At 38.2% G+C, this 25548-nt stretch overlaps 2 protein-coding genes across 17 annotated transcripts in view; one reads left to right on the forward strand and one right to left on the reverse strand.

Annotated features, from left to right (window-relative positions):
* STXBP5L (syntaxin binding protein 5L) overlaps nucleotides 1-7894 on the forward strand; it is a 494315-nt gene extending 486421 nt beyond the window's left edge. For all 6 annotated transcript variants that reach the window (XM_038003392.2, XM_007985660.3, XM_007985662.3 and 3 more), the window contains 2 exons: nucleotides 1534-1754; nucleotides 2261-7894. In XM_038003392.2, the coding sequence (XP_037859320.1) occupies nucleotides 1534-1754; nucleotides 2261-2302 (263 nt within the window). In that variant the 3' untranslated portion in view covers nucleotides 2303-7894. The remainder of the gene's footprint in view (nucleotides 1-1533; nucleotides 1755-2260) is intronic.
* POLQ (DNA polymerase theta) overlaps nucleotides 1-25548 on the reverse strand; it is a 137399-nt gene that overhangs the window by 12077 nt on the left and 99774 nt on the right. For 6 of the 11 annotated variants that reach the window (XM_038003385.2, XM_038003384.2, XM_073009756.1 and 3 more), the window contains 3 exons: nucleotides 25004-25157; nucleotides 22098-22216; nucleotides 13449-13600 (listed from right to left, as the gene is read on the reverse strand). In XM_038003385.2, coding sequence (XP_037859313.2) covers nucleotides 13449-13600; nucleotides 22098-22216; nucleotides 25004-25157 — 425 coding nt within the window. Of the gene's footprint in view, nucleotides 1-8080; nucleotides 8203-13448; nucleotides 13601-20615; nucleotides 21600-22097; nucleotides 22217-25003; nucleotides 25158-25548 lie in introns of those variants that run through there. The other 5 variants (XM_073009755.1, XM_038003381.2, XM_038003380.2 and 2 more) reach the window with 5 other exon arrangements.

Consider the following 25548-nt stretch of genomic DNA (forward strand, 5'->3'; position numbering starts at 1 on the left):
CAATGAGCACGGGGTTTCTTTTTGGAGTAACGTATATGTTCTGCAATGAGATAGTGGTGATGGTCCTACAACTTTGTGAATACACTAAAAACAAGTGAATTGTACACTTTAAATGGATAAATGTTATGTGAATTATATCTCAATAAGGCTCTTATTTTTAAAAAATTAGATTCCATCCACTCTTATTTAAAAAAAAAAATCTAGAATCCATTCCAGTATTACATGCTTGGGAATTCTAACTAAATTTCTGCCAAAATAGCTGCTTTTTTCTTAAAAAAAAATTTTAGAAGACAGAATCTCACTTGATTGCCCAGGCTTTAAACTGGCACAATCATAACTCACTGCAGCCTCAAACTCCTGGGCTCAAGTGATCCTCCTGCCTCAACCGCCTGGGTAGCTAGGACTACAGGCACGTACTTTTATGCTTGGCTAATTTTTGATAGCTGTTTTTCAATTAAAAAATATTTTTCTTTATTGAGCGCTGCTGTGGTGGTATGCACTTGTAGTCCCAGCTACTTGGGAGGCTGAGGTGGGAGGATTTCTTGATGCCACGAATTTGAGTTAAGCCTCGGCAACATAGCAAGACCCTGTCTATAGAAATTTTTTTTCACTTCATTGAAATTGAATAAAACTGAGCTTTGTAGGTGACTGAGAAATTCTTTTAGTCTTTTAGAAATCACATTTTTTTTTTTTTTTCTGAAACAAAGTCTCACTCTGTCACCCAGGCTGGAGTGCAGTGGCATGGTCTCGGCTCACAACATCCACCTCCCTGGTTCAAGAGATTCTCGTGTCTCAGTCTCCCAAGTAGCTGGGACTACAGGCGCGTGTTACCACTCCCAGCTAATTTTGTATTTTTAGTAGAGACAGGGTTTCACCATGTTGGCCAGGATGGTCTGGAATTCCTGACTTCAAGTGATCTGCCTGCTTCAGCCTCCCAAAGTGTTGGGATTATAGGCGTGAGCCACTGTGCCCAGCCACAAATTTTTAACATATGTAACTTATATGGGTAAATGTTATGTTTGTTTTATAAATCAAATTTTTAACATATGTAACCATCATTCATATATTCATATACCCCATTTTTCAGTGTTTACAGAGAGAGAGAGAGATAGAAAGAGAGAGAAAGAGAACCTGAGGCCTAGAAAGGCTTATATATGAAGGTGAACAGAGAAGTCTGAAATAAAAACTTAGGCAGAAATTTAAGCAAACGATCAGGCCTAAGCTTGGAAGAGACATTAATATGGCTTAAATATGAAGTCACATATTTGAATATTCCAATTCAGCATCAAGAAATGCAATTATGCCATATTGTATGGAACACACACACATACAAAAGGCCTATGATAACAATGTATCTCACTGTCTCTTTCTTAGCATTTTTCTTAAGTGCTAACATCTCCAAACACACATATGACTCTCTTTTAAAGAGAATTATGACAGTAAAATGTAATATTAGTTCTTTGTCTTGGTGACAAGCTTGACTGTTTGAATTACTGACAAAATGTTTTAAATTGCTATTGCTTTTATTCTCAGTTGGGGAAGCTTCAGCAGGAAAAGCATCCCGCAGCCTTGCGCAACACATTCCTGGACCAGGTAGTATAGAAGGGATGAAAGGCGCTGCTGGAGGGGTGATGGGAGAGCTGACCCGTGCACGAATCGCACTTGATGAAAGAGGACAGAGGCTAGGAGAGCTGGAAGAGAAAACTGCAGGCATGATGACCAGTGCAGAAGCATTTTCCAAACATGCACATGAGGTAAACTGCCTAAGTAAATACAGACATCTTCATACAGGAGTAACTGTAGGCATTTAGGCTCTGAACAAGAAAGCTTAAACAGAGATCCACATAAGTAATCCTGTATGAGAATCATGGTAGCCTGGATCTCTTCTAAGTATTATAATTCCCCCAATGCTTGGGAGATAAAAGGTTTTTTGTTTGTTTGTTTGTTTTTAAATACTTTAATGTATTGATACTTATTTACCTTAGGGGATAAAGAAAATTATCCATTGGTTCTCATACATCTGGGATCCACATCCTCCATTTTGTCTCAGTCATGAAAAATCATTTTCTATCAGCTGAGTCTTTACAGCTTATTTTTAAAATCTTTCTCATATGCACTTTATTTCACAAAATAAAAGAAGCCATTCAGTTTGATTATAAGTTTTGAGATTAGATTTGCATGATTAGCTCAAAATGGCCTTGCTTTAAATAGCACTTTTAAAGTATTTTAGCATCTTATGGTGGCTATTTTTTCTTTGCAGTTAATGCTGAAATACAAGGATAAGAAGTGGTACCAATTCTAACTTCTAAAGAAGCTGTGACTGCTTTGAGAAACCATATTCAGGGAAACCAAATTTATTCCCAGCATCACTATTCAACTGCTAGAAGCCAGTTTCTTCTACAAAATGTTCCATTTACAGTCAATCTGAAATTATCATAAAGGAGATGTATCAGAGACACTGCACAACCCAAAGGCTGGAGCCCTGGTTAAAATCCCAAGAAATGGCTGAATTTGCCTTTTCCCATGTGGAATGGAGCTATCATCTTGGCATGTCATTCGATAAGGATTTATATTTAGGAACTACAGGGAGTCCTCTTGATTTCAAAATTCCTGTACAAACAAAAGCATTAATGCACTTAATGAAAACAAATCTTTGCATGATAAATTAACATCTTAAGAGGAAAAGAAAAAAAAAAGCATGTTGTGATAGAAGAAAAAAAAAGATTCATGGTAAACTATTTCTATCAATTGGGCCAAACTCAACAATTTTAAAAATCTGCATTTGAAGATGTCAGTGCATTTCAAATATATTTGCCATACCCAACTGAAAAGGAAAACAAAACAAAACAAGAATCCAGAGTTTTCTCCTCATCATTTTACTAGAACATTATTGAATTCTTATGGCAAGAGTCTGATTAATGTTCTCTCTCCATGTTTTACATCATTCACAGTTCTGTCATAATCAAATATTACCAGTATAGTAAATTATTCCCAACACAATTATTTTCATTTCTATCACCTTCAGAATGGGTTGCTGTTTTTAGCACAAACCATGCAGGGTTGGGTCACCTCAAAGCATTTTCTTCAGCCTGGCTTGTACTCTATAGGGGAGTTGGTAGTAGGTTTGGGGAATCTATAGGAATAATAGTTAGCTATGAGAACTGACTTCACAAAAAGGGAAATTTCACACACCCCAATTTCAGTTTCTAAAGTGATATATTTTAAAAGTTTCATTTGTATCCTTGTCTGCCAGTTACACAGTATATTACTGTTCAAACCCAGTAGGGTCTGCAATCGAAAGGTGCTCTTGCAGCCTGACATTCACAAACCAAACCAGATAACCAAACTGGTCATTCTCTTTAGTGTGATTCAGTAAAACCTCAGTTAATGTTTTGGGAAAGGGATTCTGATTTATGACATTTCTGATTTACAAGGGCTTTCATTAGAAAATACCTTTCAGTTTGATACTTACCACTGGAAATCTTTATAAAATATAGTGATGTGTTTGCTGTCTTGGCCTCAGTCATCATTATAGACAACAGAAATACATAAAGAGTTTAATGATACAAAATCAATGTTTTTGTCACTAGGTCAAATAATATAAGCCACCAGATTATGTCAATAGATGCCAAACACCTGTCCCTTATTAAAAACTCTTTTAAAAGAATATCCTTAACATGATACAAGGTATCTATCGTAACTCACCAGAAAAGTACCAGAATCAAAACCAAATAGACACTACCATTTCACATGATTCTGGAAGTCAAAAGTTAGTTATAGGAATGTATATATACATATTCCAGGACCCATCCTGTAATATGTTGTTTATTCAAGAAAATTTTTAATTATGGTTTTGGCTTATTGCATTTTTGTTAATCAAGGTCTTACTGGATTTACATTTGTGTTAAGACTTCACAATTTTCCTGAATTTCAGGTTATTTTATTAGCCAAAAAAACGGTATTTTTATTTCCTTTATAGTCTAATTTTTTGCCAGAAGTTGTACTTTCTAGCAAATGTTTCTAGTAGTACAATGTTCTCAGTAATTTTGAGAAAACAAAGAAGAGTGAAAGAGTTAAGATAATGTACACTAGGACAGCATTTCTCAGAGTCCTTGAATCCTCTTGTTAAAAAAGCCTCTCTGTGAATCTCCCAGACTCCTGTGAACAGCCTTATGGTAACAGAATCCAGCTTGGAAACACAGATATTACATGACTGTATAATGTATAGAATTATAAAATTATATGGTAAAAATATTAAAGAAACTTAAGATTAGGATCTAGAAAACACTAGTGGCCAAATTGCAATGTATTATTTGTACCACCAGTTTCAAAGACTTAGTTTTCTGATTTTCAGAACAAATACTTTATCATTTCTGTATTTTAAAAAAAACCTAAAAGAGTAAAATATTAGTTTATTTTAGAAATAATGAAATTCGTCCAAAGTAACAGTACCTTTCATGAGTATCTCTGAAGCCCTCAATAAGATTTAACTTGTTTTAACTTGATCTACATCGAGATTTCTCAATAGCGGCACTATTAGCTGAAAGTCTTTATTGTGGGGAACTGTCCTGTGTATTGCAGGATGTTAGCAACATCCCTGGCCTCTGTCTACTAGATGCCAGTAGGAACCTCCTAGTAATGACAATCGAAATGTCATGGCCAAAATTGCTCCCAGTTTATAGCCACTATTCTACATCATATAAAGAGGTAGATTGTGTGAATATGTAATATATGTTGTATAAAACTGTACAATAAGTATACAATGTCTTAGCAAGATAAATTATTATACCCAAAATTACATGTGTGGTTCATATGCAATAAAATACAATTTTGAAGAAAGTATATAGGAATCAGTGAAAAATAACAACTACAGAATATTTTAAGGCCCACAGAGAAAATATCAAAAAGGACATTATAGTATTTCACTGTAGAAGTGCTTAAAACTTTGGTCTCACGGAATACATCAAAAGTTTATAATTAGCACACCAATTGGAAGTAAACAGGTGCTTCTAAAATGCTTGAAAAGGCTCTTTGAAGTAGTTTAAACGTGTCTTTCCAAATTGTTTTTATAAGCCCTTCCCTAACGTAAGGGTACTTCATCTCACAAACTCCTGGTTAGTGGAATCCAAATTAATGAGGTTTTACTGTATCAAAATTATTTTTATAATTCAAAGAGACAGCAATAAGAAGAATCTAATGTGGATGTGATTTTTCTCTTTGAACATTTCTGTTCTGTTGCACTGACCTTAGCACGTGCACACTCACACACACACATCGCCACCACTACCATCATTATCTTATCCTCACCTTTGGAAAATGAGTACTGTTGATCCATGTAATCCTTTGCATAGTCTCATCTTTCCTATCTTTCTTCTATTCTGGAACATAAGAAAAATACTCCTAGGAACGTGGACAATGATACAGAAAGTGACTCTGAGCCTTAGTTACCACCAAAATTACACTTTATCTGCTAAAGCAATATCAGAGGATAAGGCTTGCAAACCACAGTCCCAACAAGTTGACCTCGTCTCCCTATGACTTCCTCAAAAGGTAAGGCCTTTTTAGTGTTACAGCAGAAAATGGGCCTTTTAATTTATTCATCTATGAGAAGCTAGAAGTACTTCTCTGATAATAACGTGAGCAATAATCCCTACCTTGAAATCATCCATTAATCTTGGAGTTTGGAGGGAGGGATGATTGATTCCTCATTGGTTTTAATCGCCTACAAAAGCAGACTTTGCTTCTTACACTTCACTGAGCCCCAGACTTTAGGGCCCCAATCACTGTCAAGATCATTGTCCGACTGGAACTTTGGAAGGATAGTGACAGAACTGAATGAGATGTTTTCCAGTGATTCAGTCACAAAGATAAGTCTTTCAAATCTTTTGAAAGTGATTCTCAAATTAATAAATCAAAATCCAACTATTTTCCCTCAAAGTTTTTAGGGATCTGAAAGGAAAAAGTTTACTGTTGGAGTCCCTTTTTATGTGACCAATGTACCAGTTTTAAAGGTACCATCTATACTTTATCTACATGAAGGGATCACCATGACTTTGAGAGAAAAAAGAATCAGATTAGGCCTAAGATTGGTTGAAGATTAAAATAGACTCTTACGTTCAAGCAGAAGGGAAAAATGAAGCCAATCTAGAAAAGTAAGCTAAAAATCCTCTCCTTGGCTTAGGATCATTGGGACAAACTGGGAGTATATCTGTGTGATTACACCCTGCTGCTATGAGAAAAAAGAACTGTAACCTGACCATGTTGGCTCACACAGGGCAATGCCAAAAGAAGTCAAAACGTATCAGGTCTTGGTCTCTGTGTCAGGAGAAATGTGGTAGCTTTCACTGCTTCTTCACCTCTGTCCTGTCACGCAACTCCATTTTTGGCTGGGTACTATTTCACATGCACACTGTCCTGGGTGCCAGAAATACTTGTGGTGTACCTGGTTTGAGCAGTACCTCTAATATGCACCATTCCAGGGAACACAGTTGTTAACATAACAAGTTTAGTGTGTGTATTTGCAGACAACATAGCCCTGAAAGCATGAAATGTAGAATAGGTAAGGTCTGTCTCAGAAAAGGAGGAGGAAGTACCAATTTGGTGCAAGAAGATTGTGGTGAGGAAGGACATGGGAGCCACAGTGAAGTGAAAGAGGCTTTAAGGAATCAGATGCACAGATGCTTTCATTTCCATATTTATCTAGAGGAGTGATCCTCAACCTTGGCTCTACATAAGAATCACCTCAGGAAATTTTAAAATTCCCAAATATATTAAAATCATTTGGAGTGGGAACCAGATACCAATATTTGTGAAAGCTCCAAGGTGGTTCTAATGTCCAGTCAAAGGTGATTATCACTGCTTTATGGCCAACTAAGGAAAACTTGTTTGTTTGCCTTGGCTGGTGCTCCAGCCCCAGTTCTGAGTGGTCAGGGAAGGCAAAATGTAAGATATTGTAATGGTATTTATTCTGGATGTCTCACAGAACAAAAGTATTTGGGAATTTCTGACCAGGCAATGCCCCATTAACTCTTAATAACCGTCTTTGTGATATTCTCCTATGTGATTTGTCCATCAATTATTCCAATTAAAAGGTCTAAGTTTTTTTTTTTCAACTGTCTTATACATGTGACATCACAAGATACCAGAAGTAGCACAGTACATACAACAGCATATAAAGCTAAGTGGGAAACTAATTCTTCATATTTAGACAGTGGAAATTCTCAAAACAATCATTTGCTAAATTAGGTCCAAATTTATTATTCATTCTTCTTCTGGAGGAGACATGGGTACCAGGTACCTGTTCTGTTGTAGGTATATTTCACTGGACTTGGTCTTAGCATAAAGGAAGAACAAATCTTCCTTTTTGATTGTTATCTCAATCAAAAGCTCCCAGGGCCACTTGGATTTATTTTCTTAGTCTTTGGACATATGTTTAAAGGAAAAGAATACCTGTAACTTCTTATATGACATCCAGTGCCCTGAAAGAGTGCTTATACCTTCAAAAAAGGAAAATCCAGCCTATCAAAGGCAGTAACGCATACTGAGAAGAAACTCAGAGTTATCGCCCTCATACTGCTTTCCCTCTGCTGTTGGCCCACCCTTCTTGACTGCAAAGCCAGAAAATAAACTAGGTGGTGGTTTTGGACAATTGTACACAGGATCAGAATCTCTAATAACCTATAATTTTTAGTACTTAATTATGTGATGTTTTATTCTAGGAAATAAGAAACAGATGACATCATTGATGTATCTTTCTTTCATCTTCAGAATTTTTGCATCTTTTCAGAAAATGACAAATTACTATTTTTCTGTTGCACTCAGCAATTGTGACTATACTTAACAAAATTCTTGTAGTCTGTAGAGATATCAATAAAATTGTATATGTTTGTACATAGATGCTCTCTTATGTCATGATGTCATACACTAATGATTTTTGCCAAGATTACATATGGACAGAGGTAAGACCCATTTATAACACTATGAACTATGGTTTTGCAAAGTGTAATTGTTTTCAAAAGGCAGGGAGGGGGTGGGAGAGCAATGTACAGCAAATCTATCAAATACAACTTCCCAAAACTCACACGTTTTGCTAGAATTTATTAACCCAATAGCCATTCAAAATCTCCATCAATTTGAGGAAATGTGTTACTTTTTGTTGGAAGAATTTAAAGACAACTTTTGACGATGTTGATTGAAGTTCACCTTCAGTGAAGTACAAGTAAAAATAATTTGTTAATAATGCATCAAATGAAACCAAGGTGGATAAGATGTACCTACAAACTCAACATGCAGACCTTACTTCCTCACTTCTTTTCAGCTCAGGCTTTGTCCCCATCCAGGCAGAAAAATTAAGCTACTATGGGCTTATTCCAGCTCTTAGTAGTTATGATAAACATTCATTAACTCAAGACCTCCAACAGTTCTCTGGAGAGTGTGCTCTCCTGCACCTCTGGCTTTCATAAGCATAGTTAATTCCTCTCCAGGCACTTTCCCCATATTTATCTATACTCTGGCTGTAAACAACTGACTTTATTCTTCCAAATCTTGTCTAATTTAATCTCAGGAAAATTTCCCCACCACAATTTTTCTCCTAATTTTAGTTCCATATAAAAATGGAAAAAAACAGCCAACCAACTCTAGGCTAAAAAACTTGTTGATTAAAAATACAAATATGCATACTGACACTTTAAAATACAAAGTCCTTTTCAGAATTTTTCTCTCTCAGAATTTCTTCAAAGGGATCCATTTACCTTATTTTTGAATTACAATAACTCAAGCTTCAGATACTTGCATTCAATATCTGAAATACTGATTCAGCTTCCTTTCTTCCTCCTTCCCTTCCTTCCTGTTTCTTCCTCACCCCCTCCCTCCCTCTGTTCCCTGCTGCCCTTTCCTCTCCTCCCTTCCTTCCTCCTTTCTTTCCTTTCATTCATTCACTCCAAAAGTCAGCCACACTCAAAAAGGTTGGTGACGGCATCACCATACAAAGACTGCATTGGAGTAGGGTGAAAAGGAAACAGCCCACAGAAGACAGCACTGGAGTGAAGTGGCAGGGTCAACCCTTCAGTGGTCAGTGATGGTGTGTGATGTTGGCATTGGACCAGGGCAGAAGGCAGCCCAGTGGGGTCAGGAGGTTGGCTACATACAGGGCATTGAACAATTAACAAGAATACTGATACTATGGGAGCCAGGTTTCTCACTGATGGAGAACAAAGAAAGGAAAAATTAAAAAGGAAAGCTAGAATAAACCCTAGAGTATTAGATTAGAATTGGAAGTATCAGTGTAAATTTTTACCTATATATAAAGTGTGTATATAATGTATACAAATATAGATGGGTATCGCTACATACTTTACATACATATGTGATAATAAAGATGTGTGTGTGCACATGTGCCTGCATAGTACATATATATTTCCTAATTCTGTACACCAAGAAGACAGGGAGCAAGCCCCTCACCCCCTGGAGCAATGAGCACAACTAGTGCCTGGATATTGATTTCCAATTACTATTCTCTGCTAAAAGGAACTGGAGTTCTCTGAAGAAATGTCTGATTTTAAGGTTAGAACATTTTTGTGTCAGAAAATAAAGTATTCAAAGAATAGGGACATGTCAAAAGGACACAGCAGCTACCTTAAAGGCTACACAGGACAAATCAGGTATAATTTAAGCATTAAGGCCAGGTGCAGTGGCTCATGCCTATAATCCCAGCACTTTGGGAGGCCAAGCGGGGAGGATTGCTTGAGACCAAAAATTGGAGACCAGCCTGGGTAACATAGCAAGACCCTGTCTTTACCCAAAATGATAATAATAATAATAATAACAACAACAACAACAAAAAGAAAAGAAAAAGGAAAAAGCATAACATGTCATAACAGAAACTTAGTAAGTACCCACTAGTCCACATTGATATAAATAAAAGGGGAAAGCGAAAACTCTTCCTTACAATAGAATATCAACAAATAAATAAATGTAGATGGAATTTTAAAATTACCATTTGGCAACCATTATCGTAATGACTTGGTCAACAAATACCAATGCATGCTAAAACTAGTGAGGTAAAGTGGGACAGAGGAAGAGGATATTTCCACAGTCAAAGTATCTTCACAAAAAACATTTGCTAATCATAATGAAAAATATAACTAGAGAAACATGGCAGACACCACCTTAATCAAGTTATCAAAGTTACCATCACCAGCAAGAGAACAAATCATCATGTGCAACCTGACAGGAATATTCCTGCCAAAAATGCAGGATCAAGGTCTAATCATGAGGCAATAAACAAAACCAAACTGAATGACATTCTATACAATATCTGCCCTCTATTAACCATTTTCAGTGTCCTAAAAGTCAGGAAAAGATGTGTTCCGGATTTAAGGAGACTAGACGGTCATGACAACTAGGTGCAACTCTTGGTCTTGGATTTGACCCTTTTGCTATAAATGACATAACTGGAGAAATTAACAAAACCTGAGTGGTGATTTCTGACTTGATTGGGATTCTTGGTACTATTCTTCAAACTTTCACCTAGGTTTTAAATTATTCCAAAATAAAATTACAAAAATAAAATATTTCCAATCTTGCTGTATTACCTGTACTTCAATGGCATTGTCTTCTACCTTTCATAGCAAATGGACAGTTGCTTTGCAGCTTAAACAATGGTCTCGTGAGCTGGTTTGGGAATCCAACCATTATTTAAACATTTTTTTGAAATGTGTTTTAATTGCACAAATAATACATAAATGCATACTGTAATAATCATATGATAAATTTAGACATGATCAAGTGAGTATTTCCTTTGGTTACCTCCTACTCATGGAAATTAACAAGTTATAGTTTGCTGTGTTTCCTTCTAAATATTTTTCTATGCTGCAACGTGCTTATTCATGTCTCTACTATGTCTCAGATCGTTCTATGTCAGTACCTATAATTCATTCTTTTTAACTCACTTATATTATCCCAAGGTGTCAATAAACCATAACTTGTTACCACTCTTTTACTAGTATTTAGATATTTTCCAGTCTCTTGATATTACAAACACGACTGCAGTGAACATTTGCACATGTGTTTTCCGTACGTGCAAGTGCTTAAGATGTTAATGTCAAGCGGAATTGCTGAATTAAACGGCATGCTCGTTCAAACAATTTAAATAGATGTTGACTAAATTATTCTTCTACCAGTGTATAAAAATCAGTTTCCTTTCATCTTCACCTATTTTCAAATATTTTTATTTTTTCACACTGTGAAAGATGAAAATGGCATCTTATTGTTTTAATTGGAATTTTTCTGATATGAAAAGGTTTATTCCTCAGTGAGGCTTTCTGCAGAGAGCAAGCCAACTTGAGAAAACAAGGAAGAGACTGGGTTTTTATTGTGGTCAGAAGGTGGGCCAGGGATTGCAGCATGGGGTTTGCATGGTTTGAAAATCCCACTGGCACCAAAGAAGGGAGCATCAGATTTCCTCTCAGCTTACTCAGATGTGGACAGAAGAGGAAGTGGGAGAATAGAGGCTCAAAACTTGTCAGCAAACATCAAAAGATGGAGTCAGACTCCACTACAGATCATTTGTCTATTGTTGATTTTTTTAAATGTAGCTTAGCTTCTATGACTGATTTTTCCTTGCCTTGGAGTCTTCCTAGGAATTGTGAGGTCTCTCCCTCCTCCTCCCTGCAAGATTGGCTTCTGGGTTTAGGGGAAGGCTTACATTAACCCATGATAAAGGAGGAGGTGTGCTGGTCCTTGTCTTCCTCCCTGGATCCTCTGGGACTCTGTAACACTGGCTGGTCTGTTGTGACCCTTGAGCACCTTCCACTGATACGTGCTGAAGTACAACTGGTGAATGTGTGGTTTGCTCTCACTCGGGGTTAGCACCATATGGTCCTCACTCGCTAACTCAGCCTTACTTAGGCTATGGATCTGTTCTGAATTTGCTGTTGTGCCATGGCCCCTGGGTTAGACGGTTCAGTGTCTTTCACAGTTTAACCTTATTGATGTCACTTTTTCATACTGAAAATTTTTCTTTATAATATAGTCAAGTTTTATCTTTTACCTTTATGATTTTAGAACTTTGTTTTAAAGAAGGCTTTTATTTCTATAAAGTCATAAACATTCTCACATTTTTAAATTTACTTTCATAGCCTTCTTTTAAATATTTAGGCTTTTAATCCATCTGGAGTATTTTGTGAGCATTTGACATAGAGATCCAACCTGACATATTTTACCAATGGATGCTCTTATCACTACGTCGCTGTTTATGAACAGTCTATCTTTCACTACTAATTTGAAATGACATTTTAATCATTTTTCATATGTGTATAAGTCTGTTTCTTAAACTATTATTTTTTTTTTTTGAGATGGAGTCTTGCTCTGTCACCCAGGCTGGAGTGCAGTGGCGTGATCTCAGCTCATTACAAGCTCCACCTCCCGGGTTCACGCCATTCTCCTGCCTCAGCCTCCCGAGTAGCTGGGACTACAGGAGCCCGCCACCACGCCTGGCTAATTTTTTGTATTTTTAGTAGAGACGGGGTTTCACTGTGTTAGCCAGGATGGTCTCGATCTCCTGACCTCATGATCCACCCGCCTCGGCGTCCCAAAGTGCTGGGATTACAGGTGTGAACCACCACGCCCAGTCTAGTCTGTTTTAATACTCTTACTTGTCTATTTCTATCCCCTTATCAAGCTATTATATCTTTGTGATACATCCTAATATCTGATACAAATCTTTGTTATTTCTCAAGTTTGATAGGACTGTATATTTTTTTCTTCAGGTGAGTTTTAAGATATTATCTATCTAAAAAATATAAAATCCTGATGAGACTTTGATGGAATTAAAGTTATAGATTAAAAATTAATGAAGTTTTTTGTTGGCATTACTTCCTTTGGGACACCTTTATCCTTTTGTCACAACCATTTCCCTAATTTCTGTTAATTGTGCCTTCACTGTTTCTCAGGTTGCTTATCTACCATATCTCAAACAGCAGCAGTGTCAGCATTCCCAGGAAGGTAGTTATTCTGTAATTCCATTTATGTTCCATTTGAATTTCACTTCCAGTATTATCATTTTTTACTTCTCTGATTCACTTTCCTCTTTATTAGCCAACTTCCACTTTTGATTATCCATTTTTGTAGAAGGTGGATTTACCATTGGGAGACAAGCAATCAATACAACTACACTTTGCCATCTGTAAGTAAAGTGAATGACAGATGTGAAATGACCAATCATAGACAGCTTTTGGAAGAAGTGATGTAACTGGTCCTCATCATGATGCATGTATGAATTTCCTATTACTGCTACCAATTCCACAAACTTACTAGCTCAAAACAACTCAAATTATTATCTTGCAGTTCTAAAGGGCAGAAGTCCAAAATGGTCTTAACTGGGCCAGAGTCAATGTGTTGGCAGGGATACATCCCTTCAAAAGGTTCTAGAAGAGAATCCACTTCCTTACCTTTTCCAATTTTTTGAGGGTTCCTGCATTCCTTGGCTCATGGACCATTCTTCCAACTTTAAAGTCAGCAGTGTAGCATCTTGAAATCTTTCTCTGTTTCTGTTGTTGTATCTTCCCTGACTCTGATTGTCTGCTTCCCTTTTATAAAGACCCTGGTGATTACAATGGAACCATTCAGATAATCCAGGATAATCCCCCACCTCAAGATCTCTAACTTAATCACATCTACAAGGTCCCTTTTGCCATGTAATATAACAGTTCACAGATTTTAGGAATTAGATGGGATGAGAGGCATTATTCTGCCTAACACAATGTGTATTTCTTATTTACACAGTGGCTGTGGTTTGAAGAACTATCAGTGAATTTTGAATTTCATGCAGTTACTCACAGTTAATATCCACTGGTAACTGAAATTTGAACTGTGTTGCAGGGAAGACTCGTGTTATTAAGTAAATCATAGTAACTGGGATTTCTGCATACCTGATTCATGCAAAATGGGGATGGCCTGTTTTAGGTCCAGCTGACAGGTCAAATGGAATGAGAAAATGCATGTGACTACACAGACTAGGCCATGGCTGCAGAGAATGAGGCAGAAGGGACTTTTGTTTGACCTCATGTTTGAAGAACACTCACAGGTAAACAGATTGAGCTTTCTCTTGTCCAAAATCTTTCAAGCCTACCAGAATACTGACAGCACTTCAGCTTTTAAGAAACATAGTACTGTGGGGCGCACCGAAGATGGCCGAATAGGAAGAGCTCCAGTCTCCAGCTCTCAGTGTGAGCGACACAGAAGACAGGTGATTTCTGCATTTTCAACTGAGGTACTGGGATCATCTCACTGGGGCATGTCGGACAGTTGGCCCTGGTCCACGGATGCAGCCCAACCAGAAAGAGCTGAAGCAGGGAGAGGTATTGCCTCACCTGGGAAGTGCAAGGGGGAAGGGAATTCCTTTTCCTAGCCAAAGGTAATTGAGACACACAACACCTGCAAAATCAGGTAACTCCCACCCTAATATTGCGCTTTACCAAGGGTCTTAGCAAACGGCACACGGGGAGATTATATCGCACACCTGGCCCAGAGGGTCCCACGCCCAGGGAGCCACCCTCATTGCTAGCACAGCAGTCTGAGATCTAATTGTAAGGCAGCAGCAAGGCTGGGGGAGGGGCGCCCACCATTGCTGAGGCTTAAGTAGGTAAACAAAGCCACCTGGAAGCTCAAATTGGGTGGAGCCCACCACAGTTCAAGGAGGCCTGCCTGCCTCTGTAGACTCCTCCTCTGGGGACAGGGCATAGCTAAATAAAAAGCAGCAGAAAACTCGGCAGAGGTAAATGCCCCTGTCTGACAGCTTTGAAGAGAGCAGTGGATCTCCCAGCATGGAGGTTGAGATCTGAGAACGGAGAGACTGCCAGCTCAAGTGAGTCCCTGACCCCTGGGAGACATCCCCCACTAGGTGCAGACCGACACCTCAACCTCACACGGCAGAGTACACCCCTGAGACGAAGCTTCCAGAGCAAGAATCAGACAGCAACACTCACTGTTCAGCAATATTCTATCTTCTTCAGCCTCCGCTGCTGATACCCAGGCAAACAGGGTCTGGAGTGGACCTCAAGCAAACTCCAACAGACCTACAGCTGAGGGTCCTGACTGTTAGAAGGAAAATTAACAAACAGAAAGGACACCCATACCAAAACCCCATCAGTACGTCACCATCATCAAAGACCAAAGGCAGATAAAACCACAAAGACAGGGAAAAAGCAGTGCAGAAAAGCTGGAAATTCAAAAAATCAGAGTGCATCTCCCGCAACTCATCACCAGCAACAGAACAAACCTGGACGGAGAATGACTTTCATGAGTTGAGAGAAGGCTTCAGTTGATAAAACTTCTCAGAGCTAAAGGAGGAACTACGTAACCAGCGCAAAGAAACTAAAAACCTTGAAAAAAGATTGGATGAATGGATACCTAGAATAATCAATGCGGAGAACACCTTAAAAGAACTAATAGAGATGAAAACCATAACACGAGAACTACGTGACAAATGCACAAGCTTCAGTAACCGACTTGATCAACTGGAAGAAAGAGTATCAGCGATTGAAGATCAAATGAATGAAATGAAGCAAGAAGAGAAGTGTAGAGAAAAATGAGTGAAAAGAAATGAACGAAGCCTCCAAGAAATATGGGATTATGTGAAAAGACCAAATCTACGTCTGATTGGGGTGCCTGAAAGTGACGGGGAAAATGGAACCAAGTTGGAAAACACTCTGCAGGTATCATCCAGGAGAACTTCCCCAACCTAGTAAGGCAAGCCAACATTCAAATTCAGGAAACACAGAGAACGCAACAAAGATACTCCTCGAGAAGAGCAACTCCAAGACACATAATTGTCAGACTCACCAAAGTTGAAAGGAAGGAAAAAATCTTAAGGGCAGCTAGACAGAAAGGTCGGGTTACACACAAAGGGAAGCCCACCAGACTAACAGCAGATCTCTCAGCAGAGACTCTACAAGCCAGAAGAGAGTGGCAGCCAATATTCAACATACTTAAAGAAAAGAATTTTCAACCCAGCATTTCATAACCAGTCAAACTAAGTTTCATAAGTGAAGGAGAAATAAAATCCTTTACAGACAAGCAAATGCTTAGAGATTTTGTCACCATCAGGCCTGCCCTACAAGAGATCCTGAAGAAAGCACTACACATAGAAAGGAACAACAGGTACCAGTCATTGCAAAAACATGTCAAAATGTAATGTCCATTGACGCTAGGAAGAAACTGCATCAACTAGCAAGCAAAATAACCAGCTAATATCATAATGACAGGATCAAGTTCACATATAACAATATTAACCTTAAATGTAAATGGACTAAAGGGTCCAATTAAAAGACACAGACTGGCAAACTGGATGAAGAGTCAAGACTCATCAGTTTGCTGTATTCAGGAGACCCATCTCACATGCAGACACACACACAGGCTCAAAATAAAGGGATGGAGGAAGATCTACCAAGCAAATGGAGAACAAAAAAAAGCAGAGGTTGCAATTCTAGTCTCTGATAAAACAGACTTGAAACCATCAAAGATCAAAAGAGACAAAGAAGGCCATTACATAATGGTAAAGGGTTCAACTCAACAGGAAGAGCTAACTATCCTAAATACATATGCACCCAATACAGGAGCACCCAGATTCATAAAGCAAGTCCTTAGAGACTTACAAAGAGACTTAGACGCCCATACAATAATAATGGGAGACTTTAACACCCCACTGTCAACATTAGATCAACGAGACAGAAAGTTAACAAGGATATCCAGGAATTGAACTGAACTCTGTACCAAGCAGACCTGATAGACATCTACAGAACTCTCCACCCCAAATCAACAGAATATACATTCTTCTCAGCACCACATCGCACTTATTCCAAAATTGACCACATAGTTGGAAGTAAAGCACTCCTCAGCAAATGTACAAGAACAGAAATTATAACAAACTGTCTCTCAGACCACAGTGCAATCAAACTAGAACTCAGGACTAAGAAACTCAATCAAAACCGCTCAACTACATGGAAACTGAACAACCTGCTCCTGAATGACTACTGGGTACATCACGAAATGAAGGCAGAAATAAAGATGTTCTTTGAAACCAATGAGAACAAAGATACAACATACCAGAATCTCTGGGACACATTTAAAGCAGTGTGTAGAGGGAAATTTAGAGCACTAAATGCCCACAAGAGAAAGCAGGAAAGATCTAAAATTGACACCCTAACATCACAATTAAAAGAACTAGAGAAGCAAGAGCAAACTAATTCAAAAGCAAGCAGAAGGATAACTAAGATCAGAGCAGAACTGAAGGAGATAGACACATAAAAAACCCTCCAAAAAATCAATGAATCCAGGAGTTAGTTTTTTGAAAAGATCAACAAAATTGATAGACCACTAGCAAGACTAATAAAGAAGGAAAGAGAGAAGAATCAAATAGACACAATAAAAAATGATAAAGGGGATATCAGCACTCACCCCACATAAATACAAACTACTATCAGAGAATACTATAAACACCTCTATACAAATAAAGTAGAAAACCTCGAAGAAATGGATAATTTCCTGGACACTTACACTCTCCCAAGACTAAACCAGGAAGAAGTTGAATCCCTGAATAGACTAATAGTAGGCTCTGAAATTGAGGTAATAATGAATAGCCTACCAACCAAAAAAAGTCCAGGACCAGATGGATTCACAGCCGAATTCTACCAGAGGTACAAGGAGGAGTTGGTGCCATTCCTTCTCAAACCATTCCAATCAAAAGAAAAAGAGGGAATCCTCCCTAACTCATTTTACAAGGCCAACATCATCCTGATACCAAAGCCTGACAGAGACACAACAAAAAAAAGAGAATTTTAGAGCAATACTCCTGGTGAACATTGATGCAAAAATACTCAATAAAATACTGGCAAACCGAATCCACCGGCACATCAAAAAGCTTATCCACCATGATCAAGTGGGCTTCATCCCTGGGATGCAAGGCTGGTTCAACATATGCAAATCAATAAACGTAATCCAGCATATAAACAGAACCAAAGACAAAAACCATATGGTTATCTTATAGATGCAGAAAAGGCCTTTGACAAAATTCAACAGCCCTTCATGCTAAAAACTCTCAATAAATTTGGTATTGATGGAACGTATCTCAAAATAATAAGAGCTATTTATGACAAACCCACAGCCAATATCATACTGAATGGGCAAAAACTGGAAGCATTCCCTTTGAAAACTAACACAAGACAAGGATGCCCTCTCTCACCACTCCTATTCAACACAGTGTTGGAAGTTCTGGCTAGGGCAATCAGGCAAGAGAAAGAAATCAAGGATATTCAGTCAGGAAAAGAGAAGTCAAATTGTCCCTGTTTGCAGATGACATGATTGTATATTTAGAAAACCCCATTGTCTCAGCCCAAAATCTCCTTAAGCTGATAAGCAACTTCAGCAAAGTCTCAGGATACAAAATCAATGTGCAAAAATCACAAGCATTCTTATACACCAGTAACAGACAGAGAGCCAAATCATGAATGAACTCCCATTCACAATAGCTTCAAAGAGAATAAAATACCTAGGAATCCAACTTACAAGGGATGTAAAGGACCTCTTCAAGGAGAACTACAAACCACTACTCAGTGAAATAAAAGAGGACACAAACAAATGGAAAAACATACCATGCTCCTGGATAGGAAGAATCAATATTGTGAAAATGGCCATACTGCCCAAGATAATTTATAGATTCAATGCTGTCCCCATTAAGCTACCAATGACTTTCTTCACAGAATTGGAAAAAACTGCTTTAAAGTTCATATGGAACCAAAAAAGACTCCACATTGCCAAGACAATCCTAAGCCAAAAGAACAAAGCTGGAGGCATCACGCTACCTGACTTCAAACTATACTACAAGGCTACAGTAACCAAAACAGCATGGTACTGGTACCAAAATAGAGATATAGACCAATGGAACAGAACAGAGCTCTCACAAATAATACCACACATCTACAACCATCTGATCTTTGACAAACCTGACAAAAACAAGAAATGGGGAAAGGATTCCTTATTTAATAAATGGTGCTGGGAAAATTGGCTAGTCATAAGTAGAAAGCTGAAATTGGATCCTTTCCTTACTCCTTATACGAAAATTAATTCAAGATGGATTAGAGACTTAAATGTTAGACCTAAAACCATAAAAGCCCTAGAAGGAAACCTAGGTAATACCATTCAGGACATAGGCATGGGCAAAGACTTCATGTCTAAAACACCAAAAGCAATGGCAACAAAAGCCAAAATTGACAAATGGGATCTCATTAAACTAAAGAGCTTCTGCACAGCAAAATAAACTACCATCAGAGTGAACAGGCAACCTACAGAATGGGAGAAAATTTTTGCAATCTACTCATCTGACAAAGGGCTAATATCCAGAACCTACAAAGAACTCAAACAAATTTACAAGAAAAAAACAAACAACCCCTCAAAAAGTGGACAAAGGATATGAACAGACACTTCTCTAAAGAAGACATTCATACAGCCAACAGACACATGAAAACATGCTCATCATCACTCGCCATCAGAGAAATGCATATCAAAACCACAATGAGATACCATCTCACACAAGTTAGAATGGCAATCATTAAAAAATCAGGAAACAATGGGTGCTGGAGAGGATGTGGAGAAATAGGAATACTTTTACACTGTTGGTGGGACTCTAAACTAGTTCAACCATTGTGGAAAACAGTGTGGCGACTCCTCAAGGATCTAGAACTAGAAATACCATTTGACCCAGTCATCCAATTACAGGGGATATACCCAAAGGATTTTAAGTCATGCTGCTATAAAGACACTTGCACACATATGTTTATTGTGGCACTATTCACAATAGCAAAGACTTGGAATCAACCCAAATGTCCATCAGTGACAGACTGGATTAAGAAAATGTGGCACATATACACCACAGAATACTATGCAGCCATAAAAAAGGATGAGTTCCTGTCCTTTGTAGGGACATGGATGCAGCTGGAAACCATCATTCTCAGCAAACTATCGCAAGAACAGAAAACCAAACACAGAATATTCTCACTCATAGGTGGGAATTGAACAATGAGATCACTTAGACACAGGAAGGGGAACATCACACACCGGGTCCTATTGTGGGGAGGGGGGAGGAGGGAGGGATAGCATTAGGAGATATACCTAATGTAAATGATGAGTTAATAGGTGTAGCACACCAACATGGCACATGTATCCAATATGTAACAAACCTGCACGTTGTGCACATGTACCCTAGAACTTAAAGTATAATAATAATAAAAAAAGAAACATAGTACAGGTAAATATGGCAAAAGAAATAATGATTTATCTTCCCTCTTACTGCTGTCATCTCTGCCTTTCTCACCCCCCCCCCACAAAAAACTATGTCTCTTATGCATTAATAGTCAACTACTGATAATGCATTACACTTTCTAAAGCAACTATCTTTTTTTCATTATTCTGATTAATAAACATAAAAGAGCTCTTCTGGTGGCTGATTAAGAATATAATTAGTGCTTTCTATGAACAAGCTATGGAGTAACTAAATAAGGGACATGGGTTTCTGACACTTTTAGACCAACTACAATTTTTAACAAAACAATTGTTGATATAAAGTTTCTCATAAATTCACTTTATTTCAACAGCAAAAGATCAGCTCCACCCCTCTGATTGGGATCACAAAGTACAGTCTTTTCAGCATGGGTTTTCTCACGATGCCACAAATAGAAAGAGGCACTAAGGGATTGATAAGGGGGTATTTTCTGTCTCTGGCAGTATTATATTTACTTGCAATAAAAACATCTGATCTTACAGAACAGGATACCTCTTGAAGAGGTATAGTTTATTTTATAATACGTAAGTATTCCAAATACATTCATTGTATGAATGAGGGAAGGAAAAGCAATAAGAAACATTTCACGAATATTCATTCCTAGACTAACTATACCAAGTCTTACCACTTTATAGAATTCATAATTTATTAGCCAATACTATTTTAAAATACTATTTCGGTACTCTAAAATTGATATTAGAGGAAAAAAGTCACACACAATGCCTACCACCACCAGGGTGAAACCAAATCTTTATCTGCCTATGGCTCCTGTTGGGGTCGATAGAGGCAGCAGCTTCATTTTCTTCATGGTTTACCCAGACAGAGGTGGAGCCAAAGTGCTAAGTGCATATTTCAAGCATCTGTTCTGAATATGTTTAAAGCCACAGTAAATTACAAAAGGCAAATTCATAGATGCTCTTTGAAAGTGAATGTAACTATTATACTTGGTATTTTACTTCCCCCACTCTCCCAGAAGATGCTATAAAGACAGATCCTAATATACAGTTTGAAACTCTCACTATAAAATCACTAGGCTAAGTCTATCAAGACTTGAAAGTTTGTTTTCCTGAGGAAGGTGAAAGGGTAATCTCTGTTCTTTCCAGGTGACTGTATCTGCACAGGCTTCCCTGAGAGGACTTCATCAGCAGCACAGTTACACATCAAAGTCCTTCAGCTCTCCCCAGCTGGCACCTATTTTCACTTTCACTTTCAATTTCACAGACAGTTTTACAGCACTTTCCATTTCATTCTTGACAATCTGAGCTACCTAAGGGGAAAAAAAAATGAGGTTAACAAACTCTCTGCTCAGTCAAAGAATGTTTCCCAAGTCACCCCCTGAGAAGGTTATAAACCAGACTGGAGCTCTTCACCCAATGGTGCTTAAAATGCTAAATCAGAAAAAATAAAAATAAAAATAAATACATAAAAAGACATCTCGAATCTTCTTCACTGATGAGCAGGAGTTTCTGAAAGTTTTTCCTAGAATGCTTGGAGCTTGGAAACCCTCAGGGAAAGACTCCAAATTTTTGTTTAATTCCTCCAAGACAAAAACATCTCTGCATTGGCAATTTCTTCACTTATTAAGAACTAGTACAAAATGGAACACTCTTAGCAACTTTTCTACCTGTAAGGACTCAACATTTATACAGCCATCCTGGGGCTACGGTAGAGTTCCAAAATCCTCATGCATAGGAAAAAAAGCTGTCAGCCTGACAATACAGTGTCTTGGCTTCTTATAGAATGGACACAAGCATTGCAAAAATACCTGAACAACATCTTCTTCTGCCACTTCATACAGGAGTTCATCATGGAGTTGAAGGATGAAAAAGCCTCCTCTGACTGGGCAGAACATCCCTTGCAGTTTTCTCTTTCGTAACAATCCTGCTTCATGAAAAAGGAGCAAAACTGATCAGCATGTCGCTGAGTCATAGGAGAATGTTTTTAGAGATCCTGACTAACTCTGAGGAATGTTAATGAAAAGATTAGAACACACAAGATTAAGAACTATCAGGAAAATAACTACTTGCTGGTTGCTACCTATCCTAACTATCCAGTGTAAACTCACCAACTTCCTCCCAGAAAGAAGGAGTCTCCCGAAGAAGTCAGTAAATGGGGTGTGAGGAACTCTGCTCCAAGCTCTAATCCAACTTATTTCTCACAAATAACTAACATTTTCTCTTTCCATGGAGTCCCCCTACCACCACCTGAGTAATAGCACCAGGAAGGTATGGGGCCTGATTCCTGCCCCAGGAAAGCAAACTAATACTGTTATGCAGTGTTTCTTAAGAGGGACACCCCCTCATGTCTTTGTATGGCCAGAAGTGTCATCATGATAGAACTGATGCTTCCCCAGTTGAACCGTACACACTCTAAACAAGTAATTCTAAACCTAGGCTCCCAAAGTGGACTTCAGAGACTACATAAACCCCTTGCGGTTATATATGAGTCTACGTCTGTACGTTTTTCTGTGGAGATAATCCATACCTTCCAGTGGCCATAACTTCAAAACATATACTAGACTTAGTTACTATTTCCCCATTAGCTGGACCTAGTGGTACAGATTATACCCTTCTGCCCAAAAAGATAAAGCTCCACATGAACACCTTTACTGGAACTGCCTTTACTTGTTTGCTTAAACCTCACAGCAGACATCTTCCTTTCTGTTGTCCAAATTCCCTACTTATCTTCCAGGTCCAGCATGAGTACCTTCTCCCTCAGTATCTGGTGCTTCCCTCAGAGATAGAGTTCTTCAACTGTCACTATCTGCAGTGCCAGTTTGCTCAGAGGTGGCTCTCACACAGTAAGCAAACAAAAGCACCTGAGGCTGGAGCAAGCTGCTACCACACTAGGACTGCAAAGACTGTACCTCTGTTCACCAGTTCGGCTGAAATCTGATCTGCCCCATGAAGCCACACTTGGCTCACACCATTGACTGTCTGGATGCTCTAGCTTTCTGATGACCATGGCTTAGACCTCTTGATTTCCCTTGGCTACCTGGCTTCTGATGCAGAATGCCACGATGCTCTTGTTGCCATGTGGTCTGTTTCCTCATGCTCACCTTCCTTTCATCCCACTGACCTAGCACCACTTTAAGCTGGCATGACACCATGAAGCCATCCTTAGTGACAGAGTCATATCACCTTCCACTGACTCTTAAAGTCATTATTGTCTGTATCCTCATTTTGACATTTATCACTCTGCTGTGTGGAATTAATAAAAATACTTTAGTCAGGTATCATACCTTCCTCTCCTTTCTTAAATAGACCTTAAATTTAAACACAGATTGATAACGTTTACTTCTAAATCTCCAAAGCACACAGCACAGTATTACTCCCCAAATAAGTTTAATTATATTCTCCCTCTATTAAATATAAATGTGTATGTGTGTGTATATACACACATAGTCCCACACTCAAAATGAACGAGGGATCTCAGATATTTTGGGGGGGGACTGATGACAAAATTAATAATCCTCACTTAATGAGAAAATAAACTTCTATATCTATATATTTTCATACATAAGTGAACACGTTATAACTGACTGTATTATTCTCTATAACCTGTATGTATGTCTGTTCTAGAAATAGCATATCTTATCCTCAATAACTGAGCACGACCTTTCTGCCCCATCTCTAGCAGCTTTTTCTTCCTCTGTATGCACCAAACCTTAATTTCTTCCCAGGAAAATTTAAAACATGCCTCCTGGCTGGGCATGATGGCTCACGCCTATAATCCCAACACTTTGGGAGGCCAAGGCAGGCAGATCACTTGAGGTCAGGAGTTCTAGAGCAGCCTGGACAACGTGGTGAAACCCCTTCTCTACTAAAAAAAAAAAAAAAAAAAAAAAAATTTTAATTAGCCAGGCATGATGGCATACTCCTGTAATCCCAGCTACTCGGGAAGCCGAGGCAGGAAAATCCCTTGAACCTGGAAGGCAGAGGTTGCAGTGAGCTGAGATAGTGCCACTGCACTCCAGCCTGGGTGACACAGTGAAACTCTGTCTCAAAAAAAAAAAAAAAATTGTCTGCTGTCATGGTTTGACAATCTCAGTGACAGTGAAATAGTATTTAAAGCAGATCTATGGACATGTGACAGAAGAAAAAAAGAAAATTTCACTGTACTTGTTAGTACAAGAAATAATTTATCCAAGCAATAAAGCGAAAACTCAGGGAAAATATTCTGAAAATAAGAACAAGAAAACAATGTCAGCAAAGTAACATATGTGATAAAGAGATCAAAAGTATATTCTAAGACCAGAGAACACTGAAGGTCATAAATAGGAAAATCAACATGTTCTTAAAATATGGTCTGAAGACCACAGAGGATCCCAAAATCTGCAGTCAAAATTACTTTCATAGTAACACTATGAAGCTATTTGCCTTTTTCAGTTTCATTTTCTTATAAGAGCACAGCTCACAGGTGAGTTTGTTATTACTTTAAATGCTTATGTTTTAAAATTCCATTTTAATTTATAATATGGTAAATATATAGACATAACCCACAAAAACAAGAGCTCTTTGAAATCCTTAATAATTTCTAATAGTCTAAAGACATTGTGAGACCAAAACATTTGAGAACTGTTGAGAAATAAAATAAAAAACACTTCCCATTTACATTTCCGATACAATTATTCTCGCCATGTCACAGCATAGGACTCATCTATGAACAAACCTGTTCGGTCACTTTGGAGCATACCCTCTCGATGGCCATGGGATTTGAAAGTTGAGTGGAAGGTCTCTAACTGCTTCTGAATGTTAACTGTGGCTATTTTGACAATATCAGCTGCCGATCCTTGGACTGTTGTGTTGATAGCTTGACGCTCAGCCTATAAAAAACAATTAACAGGTGCTCCACCAGATATACCAACATGGTTTCATACCTTCCTTCAGTGTCCACAGATCAGTGCTCACATTAGCAGCCAGACTGGAAAGCTGAACTGAGATGTGACCCAGAACACCAACTATCAGGATGCATCCTAAGAATAACAACTATCATGATCCACGTCTCTAGATTCTGGGGTTTCCACATTAGGGCAGACAAAAATATAAGAAGGTCAGATTGCTTCAGCTTAGGTATCTTGACTACTTAGTTAGGATCCAAAAACCACTTTGCACATAGAATGTATTTAGCTCGTCAGTGTTCTGGCTGTTCTAGGCATCATTCTAAAAGATCTACTACTCAAAATAATCTTAATCCTAAATAAGTAGAATATCATT

This window comes from Chlorocebus sabaeus, chromosome 22 (assembly GCF_047675955.1).
Source record: "Chlorocebus sabaeus isolate Y175 chromosome 22, mChlSab1.0.hap1, whole genome shotgun sequence".
NCBI lineage: Eukaryota > Metazoa > Chordata > Mammalia > Primates > Cercopithecidae > Chlorocebus > Chlorocebus sabaeus.